Below are 23,526 nucleotides of genomic sequence, written 5' to 3'. Positions count from 1 at the left end.
GGCACTGCCGTGCCCCCAGATTTTTTCTACCGAATTTATATAAAATTGTGCTTTTTAGTTTTTTATGCAGATTACAAATAATACAGATTACAGTAGTCAGGTCTACTTAGGAACCCAGTAGGCGGCTGCTCCGACCACCCAGATTGTAAATGCTGAGACAAGTTTAGATTTCCCCGGAGGTCGGTAACCTAACCTAACAAGATCTCTATTTACACACATGCTACAGAGTTAATATTAAGTTCGTTTAAGCGTACATGAATCCAAGGCAGGTAACATCTAAATGGTTACCTTTATTCGATTGGTGGTTTAGTCCAAAGTAAAGACATAATGTATACCAGTTAGAAAACGTTTGTATGAGAAAAAGAAAAGGGCTGTTTTTAGGACTTTTCCTGAAAAAAAAATTCGAATTTTTCTCGTCGTAAAAACCATCCTTGTACTTCAATGAACATTTAAAAAAAAATTAGTAAAATTGGTCCAGCCCCCCTAGACAAAACGCACTTTTTGATCGAATCGAAAATCGAATCCGTCAAATTCCATACAAAAAAGGGGCTTTTCGACCACTTTTCGACTGGTTTGCGATTATAATGGCACTTTGTCTAGACCCACAGGAGTCGCCTACCAACACATTTTACCAAGATTTATACATTACCTACTATAGTCTTTTTCACGTAAGATGATCCGTATGACACTTCAAGGTTATCCATATTACGCATACATTACATTTTTGAAAAAATATTTGTATTTTATTAGCAGTATAATAAAAAAAAATAACTACTTGTCTTGAAATATATAGTAAAATCTGAGTCTATTGATTATATTTTAATTAAATACGATGTAAAAATATTTTTTATTTAATGTACGCAATGTGTGAAACGGAATAGATTTAGTGCTGGGGTATTTCTTGTATAATAAAATCGAATATTTCCGCAGTTCATTAATCGATTGCAGTGAATACTTAGTTATTAAAAACATCACAAAAATCAACTATATTTTTCGATTATTGACTTTAATAAACGCATTGAAAATAAATTAATAGTTTTTAATTTAAAGAAACAGAACCAGTACTTTTTAGGAATCGTTTTTTTGAACACGAACCATGAAATTTGAATATTATCAATAAAAATGTGTTACAATAATATTTGTAATTAAAAAAATATGTTTTTTGTTAAATAACACCTATACAAAATATTTCTCTAAAAGTAGGTTTTACTAACTCTTCGAAAAAAATCGATAGATAAATCGCTATGGTTTAGTTATGTGACATCTCTAAATCTTTCAAACTCGAAACGTCATACGGATCATCTTAGGTGAAAAAGACTATAAATAGGTGTAATATTTATGATCAATATGGACCTCCTAGTGCACGGTAATTAGATCGAATAGATAGAATTGATCGTAAAGAAAACGAATATGTATCGCCTTTCAGCCTTTTGATCGCCTCATAGAAGGTACAGATGCAGACGCTAACCACGTAGATAAGCTTCATGGTGGGTACCTTTCGAGGAACGTAAGGACGCCTGCCGCAGGTGTTCACCCGGCCCCGAAATGGCGGCCATTTATCAAATATATTCTAAATGAAACTCAGCCTCAGAATAAACAAATGAAACGAATGGTCGTTCCAATATTCTAGGAGAATCTACATTATTGAATTTCGCCTTTCGCCTTTTACATAACAGGCGAAAAATTCGCATGCAAAAGACAGTAATGGTAATGGTTTTACTAAAACGTATGCCTAGCCGAGGTCCTACGAGGCTACGAGCTACGTACGAATAATTTATTATAATTAATTAAAGCAACTTATATGCATGTAGTAGGTAGGTAGTACTTCTCGCAGCTTCCACTATTTCTTTAATTGACGGGCGCTTTTGTCTTCTTCTTGATGGGTACTGAGAAACAAAGAAATGTTAACTTCTTGCTCTTGATAATTTGAAAAATAACAAAATAATACGTAAGTGAGTATACTGCCCACCTTCGTTTAATGTGTAGTAATGTACCGCCACCCTCACACTAACATAAGTACATACATTGCCTTTAAATCTGATGTTGCTTTGTAAATTGATACACTAATTATACTCACTTCGCACTGTCGAAAAAATAACACAGTAGCTACCTACAATTTTGTAAATATTCAAAATTAGTAAGTACCTACCTGCCTGCTGGAACACAATAAGCAGTTGAACTCTCTTAATGTCCCGGAATGTAGATTTCATAAGAATGTACAATGCCTGCTCATGTCACACACACAGCTGAACTCGACATCCAACCACTTCAAACCGAGGCAAGTTCTACAACTAGAAAAACCAGCCGATTACCTACCTACATTTAAAAAAAAACAGTAGGTAAGTTAAGGTTATAATAGTACTTTTTTTAGATTGGATGCTACACTGATGCTGCAAGTTCTGCTCTTTTACTTACTCACTTTTAACAATAAGTGTGAAATCCTTTTAACGCTTCGTACGTCTTAATCTTCCGATTTATTCAAATTAACACAAGAAATTTTAACCATTGACTTCTACCATAGGTACTATAAAATGTCTAACTACCGACCTACCTCTGCTTTTTCGTAACCTAAAATGTAGGGTAGGTTGGTTATATTTATTAATTGAATATTATGTTCGATAGATTTGTTTTCCACTTCAAATTAAAAAAGATGAAAATAGATAATATTTTAAGTTTAAGTTAGGTATGTACTTTGAGTTTTGGGGTAGATTTGAGTGCCGCGATTTTTTTTTTTTTTTTTTTTTCCTATGATGGCATGCACGGCTTGTGCGTCAGCCACGACGAGGTAAGGTGAAGTTAGGGAAACGTATAGGAAAGTAAAAATGGAGAACGGAAAAAAAAAGGTTGCATAGGATCAGGAAAGTTAAGGAGAAAACAAAATATTAGGTAGATTAAATTTTGATGTTATTATTACTCATATAAACAGATAGGGTATTATAAATATCAATAGAATGCATATTAAGGAGGCAGGCTATGGAAGTTGGGAATGGTACTCGTAAGGATATAAGGGATTCGATGAAAGAGGATCGGTCATGTAATGGACAAATGAAAAACAGATGATTTAAGTCACCTGTGCCAGTACCACACTCACACAAATCAGAATTCACAATTTTAAGTCTAAAAAGATGCGTAGGTATACAGGCATGGCCAATTCTCATACGGATAATATTAGAGGTAGAGACCTTTCCCAGTTTCATTTTAAAAAACCATGTGTCTATTGAGTTATGGTTCAAATTTGTATGAAGGCAGGGATGTAAGAAACGATACGTCCACTCGCTATGATTATTTATTTTACACTAGTAAATGTTTGTGAATACATTCAATATAAGTATCGGACATACCGCCCACCAAAAACAACAGTTTTTCAATGAAATTTAACAATGAATCATGCAATGGACTGTAACTTACAAATTTCCAAAAAGTAACACCGGTAATTTCACACAAATGACACTCACTGATCACTGTTATTCACTTCAAATTAAATTCACTATGCACTTCTATAAATATGTAATTAATTTTCACTCAACAAAAAATTACTTTAATCACACTACAATGCAACACACACAACACCAACTGTGCACCGCCCACCATGAATCAATTCAAACTCTCAACAGGTAGTGGTATAAGTTTTGATATTGGTCTTTTTAACTCATGGTTACCCTTGCACTGTACTGTGACCACTCTTACAAGGTTGTCTGCTCCAGGGTGTACTTTCTTGATTCTGCCAAGTAACCACTTTGTTGGGGGTGTATCTTCGTCTTTGATTACCACCATATCTCCCACCTTTGGCGTTGAAATAGCTACTTGCCACTTATATCTTTGTTGCAATGTGTTGAGATATTCGGTTTTCCAGCGACGCCAAAATTCTTGTGTCATCTTTTGTACCATTTGCCACCTGGATAATAAACAAATGTTTTTGTGCTCATAATTTAGGTCAGGGACACTTATCAGAGGCTCACCAACGAGAAAATGCCCTGGGGTCAGCGGTGTTTCTGAGGTATTATCAATTTGGCAAAGCGGTCTTGAATTAAGGCACGCCTCAATCTGTGTTAATAGCGTAGTCATCTCTTCGAAAGTCAATTTGGTGTCCTTGTTAACTCTAATCAGGTGTCTTTTCGCTGACTGAACTCCAGCCTCCCATAAACCTCCACATGTTGGCATTTTTGGTGGTATGAAATGCCATGTTGTTCCATCATTGGCTAAGAGTTCTGCTACTTCTGCTGCCAAATTATCCTTTCCCTTCTGGAAAAGTTCTTTTAACTCTTTGGCAGCGCCCACAAAGTTTGTGCCGTTGTCACTCCACAAGTGCAAGCATTGACCTCTGCGAGCTACAAATCTTCGAAACGCCGCCATAAATGCTTGAGTGGTAAGATCTGTCACAGCTTCGAGGTGGATAGCCCGTGTGGCCATACACACAAATAAGCAGATGTAGCCCTTTGTAGCATGGTGTCCACGACCCTTAGATGTTCTGATCAATACTGGGCCAGCGTAATCGACTCCGCTGTTTGAGAATGCTCGATGTGGGTTAACCCTTACTGCTGGTAATTGACCCATGAATTGATTTTTCCCTTTGGCTTTGTCAACAATACAGGTTTTACAGGTACGTATGCATTTTCTTACAGCTGATTTTAGACCAATCACCCAGTATTTGCTTCTTAAGAATGTCATCATCAGTTGAATGCCGCCATGAAGTGTTTTGATGTGAGCTTCATGTATCAATAATTTAGTAATATGTTGGTTGTTTGGTATAATGATAGGGTGTTTAGTATTTTCAGCCATAGAAGCATTATGTAGCCTTCCTCCCACTCTTATCAATCCCTTCTCATCTAAGAAAGGCGCAAGCGTGATTAGAGAACTTCGTTTCTTGACTCTTCCTTCCTTTTTCAATGCTTCAATTTCCTTTCCATAGACTAAATTTTGATAATATTTTATGCATTCTTCTTCTACTCTTTCCATTTCATTTGTTGTTAGATGTTTCTCTCTTTTTATTGTTTCTTTTTCTTTCAGGATTCTTCTGCAGTATGCCAGTACTCTCTTCATTCTTGACATTGTCGAAAATCTCTCCCAAATTGGTTCCTCCGTGATTGTATTGTGAAATGAATGTTTTGCTTCTAAGTCTGTTTGTGGAATACTGTATCTTTGTAACTCCAATGTTTCTTCCTTTAGCCATCTAGGTCCAGTCCACCAACTCTCTAGAGCTGCTAGATCGCATGCTTTAACGCCTCTTGTAGCGAAGTCAGCAGGGTTATCAGCAGACTGAACGTGACGCCATTGGCTATTGTCTAAGATACGGATAACATCTGCCACTCTATTGGCTACGAAGGTTCGCCAGCGACTCGGTTGAGACTGTAGCCATGCCAATACAACCATTGAATCGGTCCATACGAAGATTTGGTCTTTGTCTATCTTTAGGATTTCCATCAGATCTTCAATGAGTTCAGCAAGTAACGCAGCAGCACAAAGCTCCAGTTTAGGGACAGAGATTTGCTTCAGAGGTGCAACCTTAGTTCGAGACGCAATCATCATCACGTGTACTTCGTCATCTTCTACAACTCGAAGGTAAGTAACAGCAGCGTACGCTTGAGTGGATGCATCTGCAAAGCCGTGTAGTTGTATTTGTTTGCGATTTTTTGTTGTAGTTTTTAACCATCTTGGTATTTCAATGCTTTGCAAATGTATTAGCTCTTGTCTGTATGCAATCCATTCTTCCCTCAACTCCAATGGTAATTCGTCGTCCCAGCCCAGACTACACAGCCACAACTTCTGGATTAGAACTTTAGCAGTGACCACGACTGGTGACAACCATCCAAATGGGTCGAATAGACGAGCCACATCAGAGAGAATAGATCTCTTTGTTATAGGATATCTCATCTCAGGTAAGTTTACGGTAAATTTGAATGTATCATCTTTTCTATCCCAAGTCAAACCAAGAATTTTTATAATTTTGTCAAGTTTTATTTCTATTTTATCCTTTGTACTGCTTTCTCCTTCTTGTAAATATTTCAAAACTTCTTCAGAGTTGCTTGACCACTTTTGCATGTTAAATCCTCCTCCTTTAAGTATAGTTCTTATTTCTTCACACATTTTTATTGTTGCTTCAATATTGTCATTTCCGGTCATGAGATCGTCCATATAAAACGAGTTTTTTATTACAGGTGCAGTGTCGGGAAATGTCTGTGCTTCATCTTCAGCAAGTTGATTTAAGGTTCTCACAGCCAAGTATGGAGCTGCTGCGGTGCCAAAAGTTACTGTTGTTAGGTCATAACATTCAAGTTCTTTTTCAGGTTCATTTCGCCAAATAATGCGTTGCAAGCTCGTGTGTTCATCTGTCATATTGATCATTCTGTACATTTTTTCAATGTCTCCCACAACACATATCTTGTGTGTGCGCCAGGAGATAATAAGGCTTCTTAAATCAGGTTGTAAAACGGGTCCTACCATCATGGTATCATTTAAAGAGTGATTATTTGTACCTTTCGCAGACGCATCGTATACTACTCGTACCTTACTTGTCTCTTTGTCTTCACGTACTATAGCATGATGAGGCAAATAAATTGCGTGTTTGTCATCTTTCTTGTTTGACTTCTTCATGTGACCCATTTCTTTGTATTCTTGAATTACCTTCTTGTAATCTTCCTTAAATTGTTTGTTGTTTTCAAATTTTCTTTCTAAGCTTCTAAATCTATTTATTGCTTGTTGTTTTGTATCTCCACATAGTCTTACTGTTTCTTCAATACTTTGTTTCAGAGGTAAGTGTACTATGTATCTTCCAGTGTTTTCTCTTCTAGTTGTTTGTTTGTATATGTCTTCACATCTCTCTTCTTCTTTTGTTAGTAGTTTCTTCTTTTTGTACAAATCAGTTTCTATTTCCCAGAACTTTCTTAGTAAATCATTATCTTCAGCCACCATACTTGTTACATGTAGTGAAATCAAATTGTGACTGTTGTTTCCTTTGTCCTTTTGACCCGAGAGAATCCACCCCAAACTTGTCTTTTGAGCAACTATCCCATCTGGCATCCTCACAAGCCCTTCTTCAATTATCTTACAAAAGATGTCTGCGCCGAGTAATAGGTCGATTTTACCAGGCGTGTGATAGGCAGGGTCAGCCAGTTGTAACGTTTGGAGCTCTTTCCAGTCAGCCACAATGTTTCTCGAGGGAAGACATGTAGATATTTTCTTCAAAACGTAGGCCTTCACTTGTATAATTTCCTTATCATTGTATTGCGACTTGACTGACAGGTCGACTAAGTGTTTGATCGGTACATTTGTATTTTCTCCTACTCCAGAGACCACACCGTTGATATTAGTCCGTTTCAGGCCTAACAGTTCAACTACTCTTGCAGAAACGAATGAAGCCTCTGACCCTTGATCGATTAAAGCACGAAGCAGGTGTGTATTACCATCGTTCCCTGAGACCTCGACTTGTGCTGTTGCTAATAATACTTTGTGACCGGGTTGTTCATTGGAGAAATGTGCAGTTGTGATATTCTGTTCTGGTTGTGAGCTTTCTTCTTGATTTGTGTTCTTTGTTTGGTGTAAAAGCGAATGGTGTCTTCTTTGGCAAACTCGGCACGATGTTTTTTGTCTACATTTATATACACTGTGGTTTGGAATGAGGCAGTTAAAACATAAGTTTCTCTTCTTAGCGAATTCGTGTCTCTTGTCCACAGGTTGCTTCACAAATTCTTTACAACTATAGATGTAGTGACCAACTTCATTGCAGTACGAACAAGTTTGTTTTGAATTGATACTCGAATGTGCAGACTGAATTTCATCAATTTCATTATCTTCAGACGCAATGTGGAATGATTTTTGATTTGTAGACCTCTCTCTAGTACTATTTGATGTAATTGGAGCAACTAGTTCTAAGGTTCGGAATTTCAACTCGAGAAATTTCTTCATTTCAGCCCAGGTAGGCAGTTCATCGAAGTTATCCTTGTGAACTTGTTGTTCCCATTCCTTTAACGACTCTGTATCCAATTTCTGCCCCACCAGAAATACTATTACTGGATCCCAAGAATCTGTTTTTATTTTGAAGTTATTCAAACTTGTAATACATTCCGCAGTAGTGTCAAGTAATGTTTTCATTTGGCTTGCCGACTGACTAATAACTTTCTTCTGAGCGAACAACCTCTTCAAAATCGAATTAACTATTATTCTTTTATTTCCAAACCTCTCTTTGAGAATATTCCATGCCTGTGTATAGTTTCTTCCGGTTATTTGTATGTTACGTAATAACATTTCAGCTTCCCCAGATACGCTTGTTTTCAAATAATGTAGTTTTTGTACATCGCTTAATGACGTGTTGTGAACAAGTGCTTCGAATAAATCTTGATATGTTGGCCAGTCTTCATATTTCCCGGAGAATGTAGGCAATTGTATTCTTGGTAACTTTGCGAACGGCTGTTGACTGTCTTGAGTAGATGTTGAAAAGTTTACTGCTTCGACGGAACGTCGTTGACCTTCTATTCCAGCCAAAATATCCATTAAATCCGCCCGTATGTTGATATACAATTCCTCAATTTCAAAATATTCTTCATTATGAAAATATGGAAAATCTGTCCGTTGTTCGCGCGGTGTACACCTTGTAAGATTGCTATGTGCTTGCTTGAATGCTATCCAGTCATCTCCGATAGACTTTAATCTTGATTTTATGTAACCTTCTGTTAGTCTTTGTTTAGGACATTTCTTGATGTTTATTTGGGCTTTTTGTAACATTTTCGCCAAATCTTCCAATGTAGATAAGATCTTACTTTGTTCCGGAGTCGGAAGAGACATTTTTCACTATTAATTGATGTAACTAACACCGCAACACGTCAGTTATAATGTTATTCACATAAGTTCACGAATACGTAAACAACTATTCAATAGATGCAAAAAAGGTCCGGCGTTATCTAAGGAATGCGGCTCCCTATTGTATTCGCGCAGCCGAGCCGTCTCCCGTGCCTTCAACTAATCCGGCTCGTAATGGCCATTATGTCTATTGAGTTATGGTTCAAATTTGTATGAAGGCAGGGATGTAAGAAACGATACGTCCACTCGCTATGATTATTTATTTTACACTAGTAAATGTTTGTGAATACATTCAATATAAGTATCGGACACCATGGTTTTAAAGGAATGGTTGGTTGAATGATCTTGTACCATTTTCCTTTAGTTGCACTAGTGTGCGCCCAATCCAATTCCCATGATTCACGCAAGTAGGACTTAGGGAGGGACAAAAGGTCATGACAGTAATTTTTATAACTAATCATATCACCATTCACAACAGCTTCATTGGCAAATTTATCAGCCTTTTCATTACCGAAAATATGGCTATGACTCGGAATCCAGGCGAAGATTATTTTGTACCCCAAAGTAGAACATTTATGAAGCAACTCTCTGCATTTAATTACAATTGGGTATTGAATATTGCATTTAAAGGGAAATTTTTCTAAGGCTTGTAAAGCGCTCTTAGAATCTACGAAAATTACTGTTTTTTTCAGTTTCATAATTTGGATATATTCTATGGCTTTATAAATTCCACAGCACTCCCCGGTGAAAACTGATGTTTCAGGAGGTAATCTGACCTTTTCATGAATACCATACTGATGATGGAAAAGCCCTACTCCGACCACACCATCGTTGGAGTGTTTGGATGCATCGCTATATATATGATGCCAATCGGCCCAATTATCTTCAATAATTAAGTTAAATTTATATTTAGCGTCAAGTGAATTTTTAGGGATATCTAAATCATATATTATTTCAGGAGAAAGAACTAACGACTCAAAAGTAGCAGAAAATATGGGAAATTTTGGAGTTCTGTGAGTCGGAGCTTGAAAAGATATAAATTTACGGTAACTTAAAACTAAACAGGGAAGGTTTTTATGAGCCCAGTAAGGAGATGTACCAATAGAATCAGATAAAAGTTGTAATTTTAAAAATAGAGGGTGATTTGAATATTGTAAAACTCTAAACAAAAATTTGTCTGATAAGAATTGACGGCGCAGTCTAAGAGGAGGATCAGTGCATTCAACCTGTAAAGTATTAGGGTATTTCTCATCGCCACGGTTCTCATCGTCACCTTCGTGGCGAATTTTATTTCTAACTTATTTCAACTTTTTGTAAACAAAAATAGTAGCGCTTGATGTGAAGATTGTATTCTCAGTAAATCAGTCAAATAGTGAGTCTCGTTTGGAAGCTTTAACGTTTTGAATTTTTTGATGCCACGAAAGTGATTCTGTACTTCACAGCAATAATTTTTTCAAACTTTACTACTGTAAATGACTCTTAAGTGTTTATAAAACATATATTTTGTCTTATTTTCATAGATAAATAGCTATAACATAATATGAATAGGTACCTACTTAAATACAAGATAAAATTTTACCGATTACGTCACCTACTAAGTTACAAGATTCTACGCAATTGGTTTTAAGGGTGACACTGGTGGCATTCTGAAATGCTAAAGAAGCAAAAAACGGATTATCAGTACCTCAATAAAAAATAACTCTAACTGATTATCAGTCCTTCAACAAAAATATATTTTTATTAAGGCCAGAGGGCCTCGTATTTTTGTTGTACAACTTTTAACTCAAACTTCAGATTAAATTTATGTTACAAAAAGATACACAGTCACATATTTATTTATTTATTTATATAATTCACTGTGGACTTACAATTTTACCGAAGACGTCCATCAGCGGCAGAAGTACAGAATACACGATTTACATAAATAGGTGCTTAAATACTATGCGACAGAAAATTGTATACCTCCAAAATATACTGAGCCATACTGTCAACAAACACGTCAATATGGGGTTTTTTCGCGAGAAGCGCATTTAATGACGTCAGTGCTCTAATTGTAGGGCAGTTTTGTGCAGACATATATACAGTCATACAGACAGACAACAAAAATACGAGGCCCTTATTTATTTATTGATGTACTGATCTCTACTTACCACGTATAATTTATTAGTTATTAAAATATTGTAAAAACGTAAACACCAGTCACTATATTTTTTAAAATAAACCGAAGCAAGAAATCACTTTCGTGGCCTAAAATCACCTTCGTGTACAAAACACCACGAAGGTGATGCCACGAAGGTGACGAAAATTTTAGTTTTTTATGAATTATCCTTAAATTTTAATTTAACGGTTCAAGTTAAATACTACACAAATAAGTCTAACATGTTAAGTTTTCAATGGTAAAGTTTCAATTAAATTGTTTAAATTTTAGAGGTAGAAAATATTGTTCAAGCAAGCGACGGTATGTCTATGGATAATCACAAAAAGTTACGTATTTTTTTCGCGGAGCGACGATCGACCTATCTCACCTCCCCAATGGTCGAAGCGCGACTGACGTTAACCGAATAGAACGCTGTGATTGGTTGCTGGTGTTCGGTTTAATGGCAATCTTGTATTATTACTCAAAATTTTAGGTACCTAAAATCGTGTGACCAACGTATTTCGCTTTCTCAATTCAAAATAATTATAAGAAGATATTTTTTTTACTATTGTGTGGAAAGTGTATTTAATTACGATGATTTTAGTATATGCTACACACAAATTGAATGAAAATTGTGAATGCAGTAACCAAATGTTTCATTGCAACCGAAGGTGTGACACGATGAGAACGCGAAAAATGACCCCGTTTTTTATCGTTTCATGTGATTTTTTCGTATTATTTTTGCTTCTATTACGATAAAATTTATTTTGTATGTAGCTAAATAGATATTTTATCATCTGATTTCAAAGTTATTGTTCTAACTTATACCGTTTATGAACTATTATTGTGTGACCATCAAATTTGAGTGTAAATGAGAAGTACCCATTAATGGGGCTAGATTTCATAGTACCAGAGATAATACGGAGAGCCTTTGATTGGATGCTGTCCATTTTTTTCAGACCGACTAGATTGCAAGGTTCTAAGAAGTAAGCTCCATAATCAAGAACACTACGTATTATAGCGTTATAGAGAAGTTTTAGCGAGGAAGGGTGAGCACCCCACCAGACCCCTGAGAGGCAGCGCAAAATATTTAATAAACGCTCACATTTGGCCGTGACATAATAACAATGAGGAACCCCTGATAGTTTGTCATCTAAAATTATTCCTAAAAACTTTGCTTCCTTACAAGCCTGGATAGTAATATTATCATAGTAAACAAAAACAGGAGGTGGCATCCGCATTCTACTAAAAAGAACCACAGAACTTTTTGGGACCGATAATGATAGACAGTTATTATCTAACCAGATTTTAAGGGAACTTAGAGCTGCCGTTAAGCAATGACATAATTCGCTTACTGAATAACCGGAAACGTACAAAAGAAGGTCATCAGCATACTGTAGAATATTAATTTTATTCATAAAAACAGATTCAAGGTCGTACGTATATACGTTATACAACAATGGGCTTAAAACAGACCCCTGAGGTAAGGGGTGCGATGGTGAGAGACCTCCACGTTGGTGCATCCTGGGCAACGTCCGCATGATTGTACATGCGGGCGGCTAACATCTCATCTGCGCGGCAGGTTACGTCAACTCGGCGGGCCTGTCGGGCAACCCGTAATCCCCCAATGGAGGGGGACCGGGGGTCCCGGCTATGGAAGTCGGGGCCAAGACAAGGAAAAGTCTTTAAAACCCTCAAACGCCAAGGTGTGGTGGGGGTCGAAGAGCGATATCGGGTCCTAACAGATTCGATATGGTCAACGGAGTATCGTTGGCCGCTACCCCACCCGGGGAGGAAAGGTGGGGCAGCTGCGCCCGCAAGCAGTTTATAAAAATGAACAGTCGTCAAACGAAAAATAGTACCCGGGCGGGTCCCAGCCATGCTGGGGAATCCCGTGGCTGCCCACAAGGCAGTCGGCCCTATGTATACGGGGGGGCCAACGCTGTTCCGCAGGAAACTGCGTATGTAAATAATGTATATAGTACGATAGGAGATGAGGAAAGCGGCGATGCCGTAGATATTGTAAAAAGTTGTAGTATTGTAAATATCGAAGAGGGCGGTGATGTTGAGCATGAACCGACATGTATAAACAATGTAAATATGGTAGAAAGCGGCGATGGCTCAAATGCCAAAAATGTACATAAAACTGGATACGACTCCCGCTTCTTTGTGAGGCGAGATACATTGAAAAGCATCGAGAATGATGACTCAGAACAGGACGGAAGTGCATCTGACGTGTCCTTCGCGTCAGTCGCATCAAAGAGGTCGCGACTGAGCTCGCGGGCCAGCTCGCGCATTGCCTCGCGGTTGGCGGCAACAAAAAGGCCTCATATGCCTGATAGAGACGAGACAAATGAGGGTTCGGATTCTGCTAGCTCATCAGCACGACCCCCCAAAGCCAAAGCACATGTAGGAAAAAAGTGTCGTGGAAGGCCTGCCAAGACTGGCGCAAGCGCCGAGCATGCACTTATCGAAGAGACAGAGGCCCGAGAGCGTAAGAAACAACGGGAAATGGAGACCGATGAGCAGGCCGAGCTCTGGACGAGCAAATTAATCCGGATGCGCAACCGGGCCGAGTACTCGGCAAGAGAACAAACAACAGAAGAACTGCTGCAGCAGATACGCACCAGCACGGATGCCGTCGTTCTTGCTTCTAAAAAGAGCGGCAACATTTCGGGTCCCATTCAAAAGACATTCAAAGAGGCCGCCATGAATATTGCGGGGGCACTTGAGGTCCTTTCTGCGCGGTCCCCAACGGAGGAAATTCGGCTGCTAACAGCCGCAAACAAGAAAATGTCCCAGGAATTGGAAGAACTCCGCAAGGAATTCCGTCTCTTAAAGGAGCAGAGCAATAAAGCTCCCGCCACCCAGCTGAATCAGACGCAGCCGGAGCGGGATGATTTTACGCGTGACATCATGGTCCAAGTCGGGACCATGGTGAATGCGCGGATCGAGGCACTACAGCCCAGGCTACTGCCTGAAGAACGTCTCCGACCCCCATTAGCGGCGGATAGGCGAAGAGAGAAGACAGTGATGGACACTGATTTTCCACCTCTGGCAATGACACCAAAAACTGCCTCTAAGCCACAGTCTAAGAAAGCAGCTAAAACGGCAGCCGCCAAGCCGCAGTCCGCTCCAAAACCCGCACCTAGAAAGGTCATACCAGCCAAACCAGAAGTTGCAAGTAAAATAGCTCCACCTGTTGACCCCAAGCCTGCGGCCATTGAGCCCATGCCTGCTACCAGACGTAGCCAAAACAGAAAGGGTGCTAAACGCTCGGCCCCAGAACCTGCGCGTGAGTCACGCCCACTTCCGCCTCCTCCTGTGTCAATTGACGAAGGGTGGTCTACAGTGGTTAGGCGAGGAGCAAACCGTAGGAAGAAGGAACTCACTGAAATCCAGCCCCAGGTTCGTAAATCTGAAACGAAGGCCAAGATTCCCAAACTTCGCCCACCTCGCACGGCTGCCATCGTGCTCAGTTTACAGCCGGATGCAGTAGGGAAGGGAATAGGTTACAAAGAAGTTATGCGGGAAGCAAGGTCTAAAATTGACATTAGTGACTTCGATATAACCTCCATGCGGTTTAGGAGCACCAAAACAGGTGCCAAACTCCTGGAGGTGCCAGGGGAATCCTGTGGTGACAGAGCAGATGCACTTGCTGCAAAACTCAAAGAAGTCTTGCCAGAGGATGCAGTGCGAGTTTCCAGGCCGATTAAGACAGTAGACGTACGTTTGTCAGGCTTAGATGACTCCACAACGCAGGAGGAGATTGTGGCCGCCGTGGCTAAAGCTGGCTGCTGCGCAACTGAGTCAGTAAAGGTGGGCCTTATAAGAGAAAACTTCTCAGGCTGTGGGACTGTCGTCATAAAGGTCCCCGTCGCGGTCGCTAAAAAGTTGGCTAAAGGACGACTTCTTGTGGGTTGGGTATCGGCCCACGTTAAAATTTTAGAGAGGCGGCCCTTCAAATGTTTTAAGTGCTTGCAGGAGGGTCACGTTAGTGCACAGTGCTCGACTGGCATAGACCGCAGCGGAAACTGCTACCGCTGCGGTGTGTCGGGACATCTGGCAAGAGACTGTACTGCTCCTCCACACTGCCCTGTCTGTGCAGAAGCCGGCCAAGGAGCAAACCACAAGATGGGGAGCAAAAGCTGCACCCCACCGAAGCCGAAGAGAGGAATAAAGGGCCAGCCAACGCTACCGGCTGTCAACACTCAGGTCCAGAGCAGTGGACCGGCGATGGATTTTGAGGTGGAGTGCCCGTAATGGCTCTACAATTCATGCAGGCGAATGTTAACCACTGCATCGGTGCTCAAGACTTATTGTTACAGCATATGATGGAGTGGTCCATGAACGTGGCGATTGTGTCAGAGCCGTACTGGGTCCCCACCGACCGAGACGATTGGGCAGCGGATCTGGAAGGTGTAGTTGCCATAAAAGTGGCACAAGGGTTGCAAATTGCGGTGGTAGAGAAAGGAGACGGCTTTGTTGTCGGAAAATGGAGTGATATACTGTTAGTAGGGGTCTATCTTTCTCCCAGTAAAAGCACTGCTGCAGTTGAGGCTAGTCTGGACAGACTGAGTGCTATAATACGGCAGTCTCAATTCCCTGCACTGGTGGGTGGCGATTTTAATGCCAAATCAATAGCTTGGGGAGCTCGCGCCACAGACCGCCGAGGAGACTTAGTTTTAGAGTGGGCCACAGCACTGGGGCTCGTAGTTTTAAATACGGGTTCCGAACCAACATGCGTTCGGCCACAGGGGACATCTATTGTGGACATAACCCTGGCGAGCCCTGCGATTGCTACCCGCGCGGCTGACTGGCGAGTACTTACTGAGGTGGAAACACTGTCCGACCATCTATACATTAGATGGGATATAGCCGCCTCACCCAACAGCAATACACCCAGTCTCGCCGGGCGTGGCACCGTATATCCGCGGTGGAAACTTGGTGCTTTAGATAGAGATACCTTTCAGGCAGCAGCCCTTGTAAAAGCCTGGCTCCCAACACCAGCTGGACCCGTCCAGGTGGATGAGGAGGCGGAATGGCTCCGGGTAGCTATGACGCACGTGTGTGATGCGTCCATGCCTCGCGTTGGTCCACTGCCTCCTCGCCGACAAGTCTACTGGTGGTCAGAGGCCATCGCTGTATTGCGTCGAGCGTGCAACGCAGCACGCCGCGAAGCCTACCGGCACCACCGGAGACGTGTCCGTGATCCAGACCAGGACGATCCACTTCGCGAAGCCTATAAGGAGGCCAAAAAAGCTCTAAAGATTGCCATAGCCAGAGCTAAAGTGGAGGCGCGAAAAAATCTGCTTGCCACGCTTACCAGTGATCCATGGGGACGGCCATATAAAACTGTCAGGGGAAAACTCCGACCATGGGCTCCTCCGGTAGCGCTCTCATTGGAACCGGCCGTGCTCACTACGGTCGTCGCAGGTCTTTTTCCAGCGCGCGCAGAACATACTCCGCCAGCCATGAGGCCCCACCCAGTGGCCTCGACAGCTGCACCTGAGCTTATATCAGAGGGTGAACTTGGAGCAGCCTATCTAAGAATGCGCCGGAAGAATGTGGCCCCGGGTCCAGACGGACTCTCGGGAAAGGCATGGGCGCTGGCCGAAGAGACCCTTGGGGGCAGAGTAAAGCGGCTCTTTGACGCCTGTCTTGAGCAGGGGCGCTTTCCAGCGCAATGGAAATGTGGACGTTTAGTCCTATTAAGGAAGGAGGGGCGACCACCAGACTCCCCTTCCGGGTACCGTCCTATAGTATTGCTTGATGAGATAGCCAAGTTACTGGAGCGAATTATCGCTAGGCGTCTTATCAAGCATTTAGAAGAGCAAGGGCCGAACCTAGCTACCACCCAGTTTGGGTTTAGAGCCGAAAGAGGGACGGTAGATGCCATTTTACGGGTCAAAGAGCTAGCTGAAAAAGCGGTGGCCCGAGGAGGGGTACTGTTGGCAGTGTCTATTGACATTAAAAATGCTTTTAATAGCCTACCATGGGCTTGCATCAGGCAGGCTCTTGTACACCACGGCGTCCCGTTATACCTCCAAAACGTAGTGGCCGACTATCTGGCCAACCGAGAGGTTACTCTGGAAGGGAAAGATGGGCGAGTTCTCCGCCAGAAAGCTTTGTGTGGAGTTCCACAGGGGTCGGTCCTTGGGCCTCTCCTGTGGAACCTGGGGTACGATTGGGTCCTCCGCGGGCGTCTAATTACGGGGGTCGGTGTGACATGTTACGCCGACGACACTCTCGTGACGGCCCGCGGGGATGATATCCGAGAGGCGGTACGACGCGCTACGGCCGGCGTAGCGATCGTGGTCCGCAGAATACGCGAACTAGGATTAGAAGTGGCGCTCGAGAAATCTGAAGCTCTGTGTTTCCATGGGCCTCGGCAGGCGCCACCAGCTGGGACCCATCTCGTCGTTGGAGGCACTACAATCCCAGTTGGGAAGTCCCTACGTTACCTGGGGCTCCAATTGGATGGACAATGGACGTTCGACGAGCATTTCAAGCGCCTTACACCGAAGCTAATGGCGACTGCTGGTGCTCTTAGCAGGCTGATGCCAAATATAGGTGGGCCTGCTGCGGCGAGTCGTCGTCTATATCTTGGAGTCGTTCGCTCAATGGCGTTGTACGGAGCCCCAGTATGGTACAAAGCTGTTTCAGCAAAAAGTACCCTACTTCTGCAGAAGGCACAGCGTTTGATTGCTTTGAGGGTGGTCCGCGGGTACCGCACAATATCTGCAGACGCAGCCCTCTCATTGGCTGGGAGCATGCCTTGGGACCTGAACGCCAAGGTCCTCGCCGCGGTATACCAGTGGCGGGGAGACCAAAAATCTGAAGGGCAAAGGCCTGCACCCCGTGAGGTTGAGGCTAAAAAAGAAGAGCTGGAGGAGATGGCCCTAGAATGCTGGAGAGGACGCTTGGCCGTTAGTCAAGTCGGGCGTCGCACTGTGCAGGCACTTCTGCCTGTCCTAGCGGAATGGCTGCGACGTCGGCATGGTCGTCTAACCTACCGGATGACCCAGCTACTGACAGGCCACGGGTGTTTCGGGGCCTTCCTTCACAGAATAGGCCGAGAAGAGGTACCAGGCTGCCATCACTGCAACCTTGACACTGTGGATACAGCTGAGCACACGCTCCAAGAATGCCCAGCTTGGGCGGATGAGCGTGCGGCCCTCAATATATGTATAGGAAATGACCTCTCTCTACCGGTCTTAGTCCACCATATGACCAACGGAGAGGAGGCGTGGCGTGGAGTTCTCACCTTCTGTGAAGCAGTCATTTCACAGAAGGAAGCGGCGGAGAGGGAGCGGGAAGCATCACCCGACGCACCCATTGCCCGCCGCCGACGTCATGGGCACAAAAGGAGGCTCTATGACCTCCATCTGCCCCTTCCTAATAGGCCTCGGCCATCAGATACGGGGGTGTCTGGTGGCGTCTAAAGAGGCCGCGACGGCGCAGCACGTGTCCTGCGTGCCGCTCGCAGGAGGTTGAAGGCGTAATAACGCCTTGGTTGGGCTGGGCTTGGTTTAAGCGAGTGAAATGCCGAGCAGGGAACGCGGACGAATGCTTGAGGCAAAATGCCGATAGTGATGGCCCGCGTTCCCGACTCATATGGCTACCGAGGGCAACGTCAGGTTTTTTAGTGGGTAGGCCCTGCCCTTCTGGCAGGGAGAACCCCACATAACCCACTAACCGCCCCCGCGGCTGGTGGGTATACAAATCAATGTATTTTCCTGACGAAAAAAAAAAAAAAAAAAAAAAAAAAAAGACCCCTGAGGTAATCCCCTCCAAAGAACTCGGGTCAGGACTGTTGAATCTTGAGTAGTAACGTGTATAGATCTTTCTGATAACATACTAATAATGAAATTGATTAGGGTTATCGGTACCTGTAGCTTTAAAAGTTTATTTTTAAGAATAGATAAATTAACACCATCGTAAGCGGCTGTGATATCGAGAAAAGCAGCGAGGAGACATTGATTATTAGTAAAGGCTAAGCGAATATCTGTAGTAAAAATTCCTAAACTATCCATAGTACTCTTCCCTTTTCTAAAACCAAATTGACTGGTAGCTAATATACCTTTGCTTTCTAAATACCATTCTAATCTATTTTTAACTAAATGCTCTGCAATTTTGAGAAGAACAGACGATAAAGCAATAGGCCGATACGAAGTGGAGTTACCTACAGGAGAGTTCGGTTTGAGGATTGGTATTACCTCTTGAGATTTCCATGATGGAGGAATATTACCGTTAATCATGATGGAATTAATTATTGATAGAAAATATGAAAGGCAAGAATCGCTTAAATTAATGAAAAAAGAATAAGGAACACCATCAATACCTGGAGCCGAATCTTTCACGTACGACAAAATGCCTTTTAATTCAGAAAAAGTAAATGGAGCATTTAAATCTGTAAGGTTTTCAGTGCAAATAGGATAGTTTAATTCATGATATACTATATCTATAGGAGGCACAGAAGGAGGTGCTAATTTGTCTAGAAAGCTATCAGCAATTGATTTATCTATGAACGAGGGAGTACTCTCTCGGAAACAAGATCTAAATCTCCGTATATTTTTCCATACCTCAGATGGGGAAACGTCTGGTGAAATCGAAGTGCAAAATGTCTTCCATCCTTCCCATTTTTTTTGTTTAAATAACTTACGGGTGCTGTTTATAAGTTGAGACAAAATTTCTAAGTTTTCGGAAGAGGAAAATGCTCTGTACGCACGTTCCGCTAATTTCCTTTTTTTAATAGCTTCAGCGCATTCTTTATCCCACCATGGGGGAGGAGGAATATATCTACTACTATTTTTTTTAACAGGAAAAATATTGTCCGCCACGTCAATTAAAACTTGAGTGAAAGTATCAGCACAATTGCTATGATTGTCTAATTGTAAGGAAGGAAGTGACTCTAATCTTTCCTCCACTTTTTCTTTAAAAAGTTTCCAATCAGCATTAATCAATTGGTACTTCAATCGAGGGGAACGGATTGGGATTGATTTGTCAGAAAATGGTAAAGTAATAACTAAAGGATAATGATCACTGCCATATGAAGAACTAAGTACGTGCCAAGTTAAAGATGATGCTAAGGAAGGAGAACATATGGATAGATCAGGAGCGCTGAATCCTTCAGAACTAGCAGTGCGACGTGTAGGTTCCCCTGAGTTTAGTAAACATAAGTTATTCACATCTAAAAAATCTAAGATTCTTGAACCGTAATAATTAGAGGAAGAACTACCCCAAGAAGCATGCTGGGCGTTGAAATCTCCCATTATTAAAATGGGTTTTGGAAGGGAAGGTAAAATACTCAGTAAAATTTCATCATATATAATAGAGGATGGATGTGGAATATAAATAGAAACAAAACAAATGCCGTTTATAGAAACTGCTATAATGGAATAATCATCATTATGAATAGGAATGGGAATGTGTTTGAAAGGCCAAGAATGCTTGATCAGCAGTGCAACACCACCATAGCCATCTAGACGGTCCTCTCTAATGCAGGCATAGCCTGCTACCTTAAAACAACTACTAGATTTAAGCCAAGTCTCTTGGAGAGAAATGGCTAAAGGGTCATATTTATTAATTAAATGAAACAAATCTGATTTTTTACTGTAAATACTGCGGCAATTCCACTGAATTACCACTGAATTCATTATTATTTATAAAATTATTATTAAAAGTACTATCATGCAAATTATTATTTTTATTACTTACAGAGTTTTGGGATGAGGCAGCGTTGGGCGGTGTGAAGTTTGAATTATAATGAGACAATGAATTAATAAGTGTGATAATAAGTTCTTTAACAGACATAATATCAGACAGTAAAGAGTCTTTACTTGAATCCTTATAAGCAGTGCCGGATGAAGGAAAGTTTATGTTGAAATCTTTAATAAGAGCATCATGAGAGGCCTTATCATATCCAGGACTAATTACTGGAGGTGATCTAGGCTTAAGAAATACTGTTTTTTTATATGAACTCCTGCTGGGAATACTATCAGATGTATTTTTCAAAACTGGTCTATTTGTGTTCACTGGGGCTACTGTTGTCAAAGCATCAGCATAAGACTTACCAAGAGGAGGGTGTAATTTTAAAGCCTCAGAATAAGAAATACAATTCTTAGCCATAGTCTCTTTAATTTGCTTTTGACGGGAAAACTCAGGACATTTTTTGCTAGTCGCAAAGTGAGAACCTGTACACAGACAACATTTAACATACTCTTCATCAACTGAACAGCTGTCACCCGAGTGGTCATGACCACATTTAAAACATTTGGGAAGAGATCTACACTGTGACTTAATGTGACCATATTTGCAGCATTTGTAACATTGTATAGTGGGGAAAATGTATAAGTCCACAGGCAGAGAATTGTAACACATAAATACTCTCTTTGGAAGTACCTGTCCATCAAATGTGAGAACTACAGTCTCTATAGGTATGTATTCAACTGTGTCTTTTCCAATAGTTTTCCTTTTCAATCTCCTTACTTTAAGAATGTTGCCACAACCTATAGGGACTGTAATATTCTGTATGACTTCCTCATCAGTCCAGTTGGTTGGAATGCCCCTCACTACTCCCATGCGAGTAACATTTGATGTTGGAATAAATGCTTTATAGCGATTGTTGGACAAGACAGTACTACTTAAGAATGAATTGGCATCCTCATAATTACAAAAGGAAATAGCTGCACGATTTCTGCCAATACGTTTTAAACTGCCATTTATTATGTTTTTAAAACCATGCTTTTTCAAAAACAAACCAAGAGTAACCGGGTGAATTGAGGTACTTTGATTGGAAGTTATCTCTTCTTTTTGTATGTGTATGACATAAGGAGAAACATCAGATGCCTGGTAAAGATTTCTGCCAATTGGTAGCCGCTGAGAATTGGAATTATTGTTCTCAAAATCAACATCAAGTGAGTTTGGTGAGTTTGACACTGGCACAGAGTTTTTAGCAGTAGTACCTATCATTGAATTTGTTTGGTTGTTGTTTTGACTGAATTAATACGTCGGAATGAGATTCCGAGTGACATTCACATGAGTCAAGTGAAGGAACTGTAGAGCTTTTATGATGACGTCTCCTCTTTTTATTACAGTGTTTACAATACTTAGGTACAGAGGCCCGTTTTAAACGTTTGGATTTGTTTTGAGAATGTTCGGAGCCATCCGTGCATGAACTTTCAGTATCTAATGCTGAATAATTATTAGCTATAGTGACATTGTACGAAACCTGGGGGACGGAGCCCCCAGGTTCGTCTGGGTCGTTCATGTAACCAGAGAAAGAGGTAAAAACTTACCAGAGCACTGCCAAAATCACTAACTAATAAATAAATAGAAAGATAAACATAAATATACTACACTCCACTACTTAACTGATCTCTATTTACTAGATAATTTATAAAAATCGCAAAAGCAAAAATTGAGACAACCGCCTAGCTTGACGTTTCCCGCGCTTTTTTCGAGTGCCGCGATTTTCCTATCAATTATTTTTTTTTCATGTATTTCTGGCTCTTACAGGCTCTCACAAATTGCGTTTGGCCACGATGGGTATAGGGGAAACGGGTAGGGGGCTTTATTAATCTAAGGGTAGGGGAAAGAAAGGATCAACCCCCCTACACAAAACGCACTTTTTGATCGAATCGAAAATCGAATCCGTCAAAACTCCATACAAAAAAGGGGCTTTTCGACCACTTTTCGACTGGTTTGCGATTATAATTTGCACTTTGTCTAGACCCACAAGTTTACACGAATGAAATCGAAACAAAGGATTGAACAGCCCCCCTAGACAAAACGCACTTTTTGATCGAATCGAAAATCGAATCCGTCAAAACTCCATACAAAAAAGGGGCTTTCGACCACTTTTCGACTGGTTTGCGATTATAATTTGCACTTTGTCTAGACCCACAAGTTTACACGAATGAAATCGAAACAAAGGATTGAACAGCCCCCCTAGACAAAACGCACTTTTTGATCGAATCGAAAATCGAATCCGTCAAAACTCCATACAAAAAAGGGGCTTTCGACCACTTTTCGACTGGTTTGCGATTATAATTTGCACTTTGTCTAGACCCACTGGATAAATATTTTTTATTACAGTTTAGATGATCAAAACTGAACTTTCCTACCAAACTCATTGACAGAGGGGCGCCACCATCGTTCAAGTAATAAAGTTTCCACGTGGCAAAAATCGGAACCAGCGATTCGGTATTGACGGTGGCGCCCCGCTGTCAATCAATGTCAAATTTAACTTATTTTTAATCTGTTGTGATTGTGACTCCAAACCCACAGATGTGGTCGGTGTTAATCTTCCTACTTAAACTAACCTAAATAATTTTATTAAATTGACCATAATTTCCTTCCATTTTATTACTATCCCCACCCTTATAATTAATTTTAAAAAGGTTATATAGATGACCCACGCTGAACTGTCCCGCCAAACTCAATGACAGGGGGGCGCTACCATCGTTCAACTATATGGTTTCCAACATGGCAAAAATCTGAACCAGCGATCCGGTATTGACGGTGGCGCCCCACTGTCAATGTCATCGACAGGACAGTCCAGTATTTTGGAACTATAACTTATTAAAGCACAC

General features: G+C 41.3%; 2 protein-coding genes across 4 annotated transcripts in view; one reads left to right on the top strand and one right to left on the bottom strand.

Moving 5' to 3' along the window:
• Positions 1-3,594: 3,594 nt before the first annotated feature.
• Positions 3,595-8,778, bottom strand: LOC135076893 (uncharacterized). Its single transcript, XM_063971407.1, has one exon. It carries the CDS (start codon positions 8,776-8,778, stop codon positions 3,595-3,597), a length of 5,184 nt encoding a protein of 1,727 aa, XP_063827477.1.
• A 13,768-nt stretch (positions 8,779-22,546) lies between these two features.
• The window catches only part of LOC135074877 (putative aminopeptidase W07G4.4), a 166,754-nt gene continuing 165,774 nt past the window's right edge, over positions 22,547-23,526 (top strand). The window contains exon 1 of one of the 3 annotated variants that reach the window (XM_063969413.1): positions 22,547-22,634. The gene's annotated coding sequence lies outside the window, so the exon portion shown is untranslated. Of the gene's footprint in view, positions 22,673-23,526 lie in introns of all 3 variants that reach the window. The other 2 variants (XM_063969463.1, XM_063969287.1) reach the window with 2 other exon arrangements.

Source organism: Ostrinia nubilalis, chromosome 1, assembly GCF_963855985.1.
Source record: "Ostrinia nubilalis chromosome 1, ilOstNubi1.1, whole genome shotgun sequence".
Taxonomy (NCBI): domain Eukaryota; kingdom Metazoa; phylum Arthropoda; class Insecta; order Lepidoptera; family Crambidae; genus Ostrinia; species Ostrinia nubilalis.
This window is presented reverse-complemented; position numbering and strand designations above follow the sequence as displayed.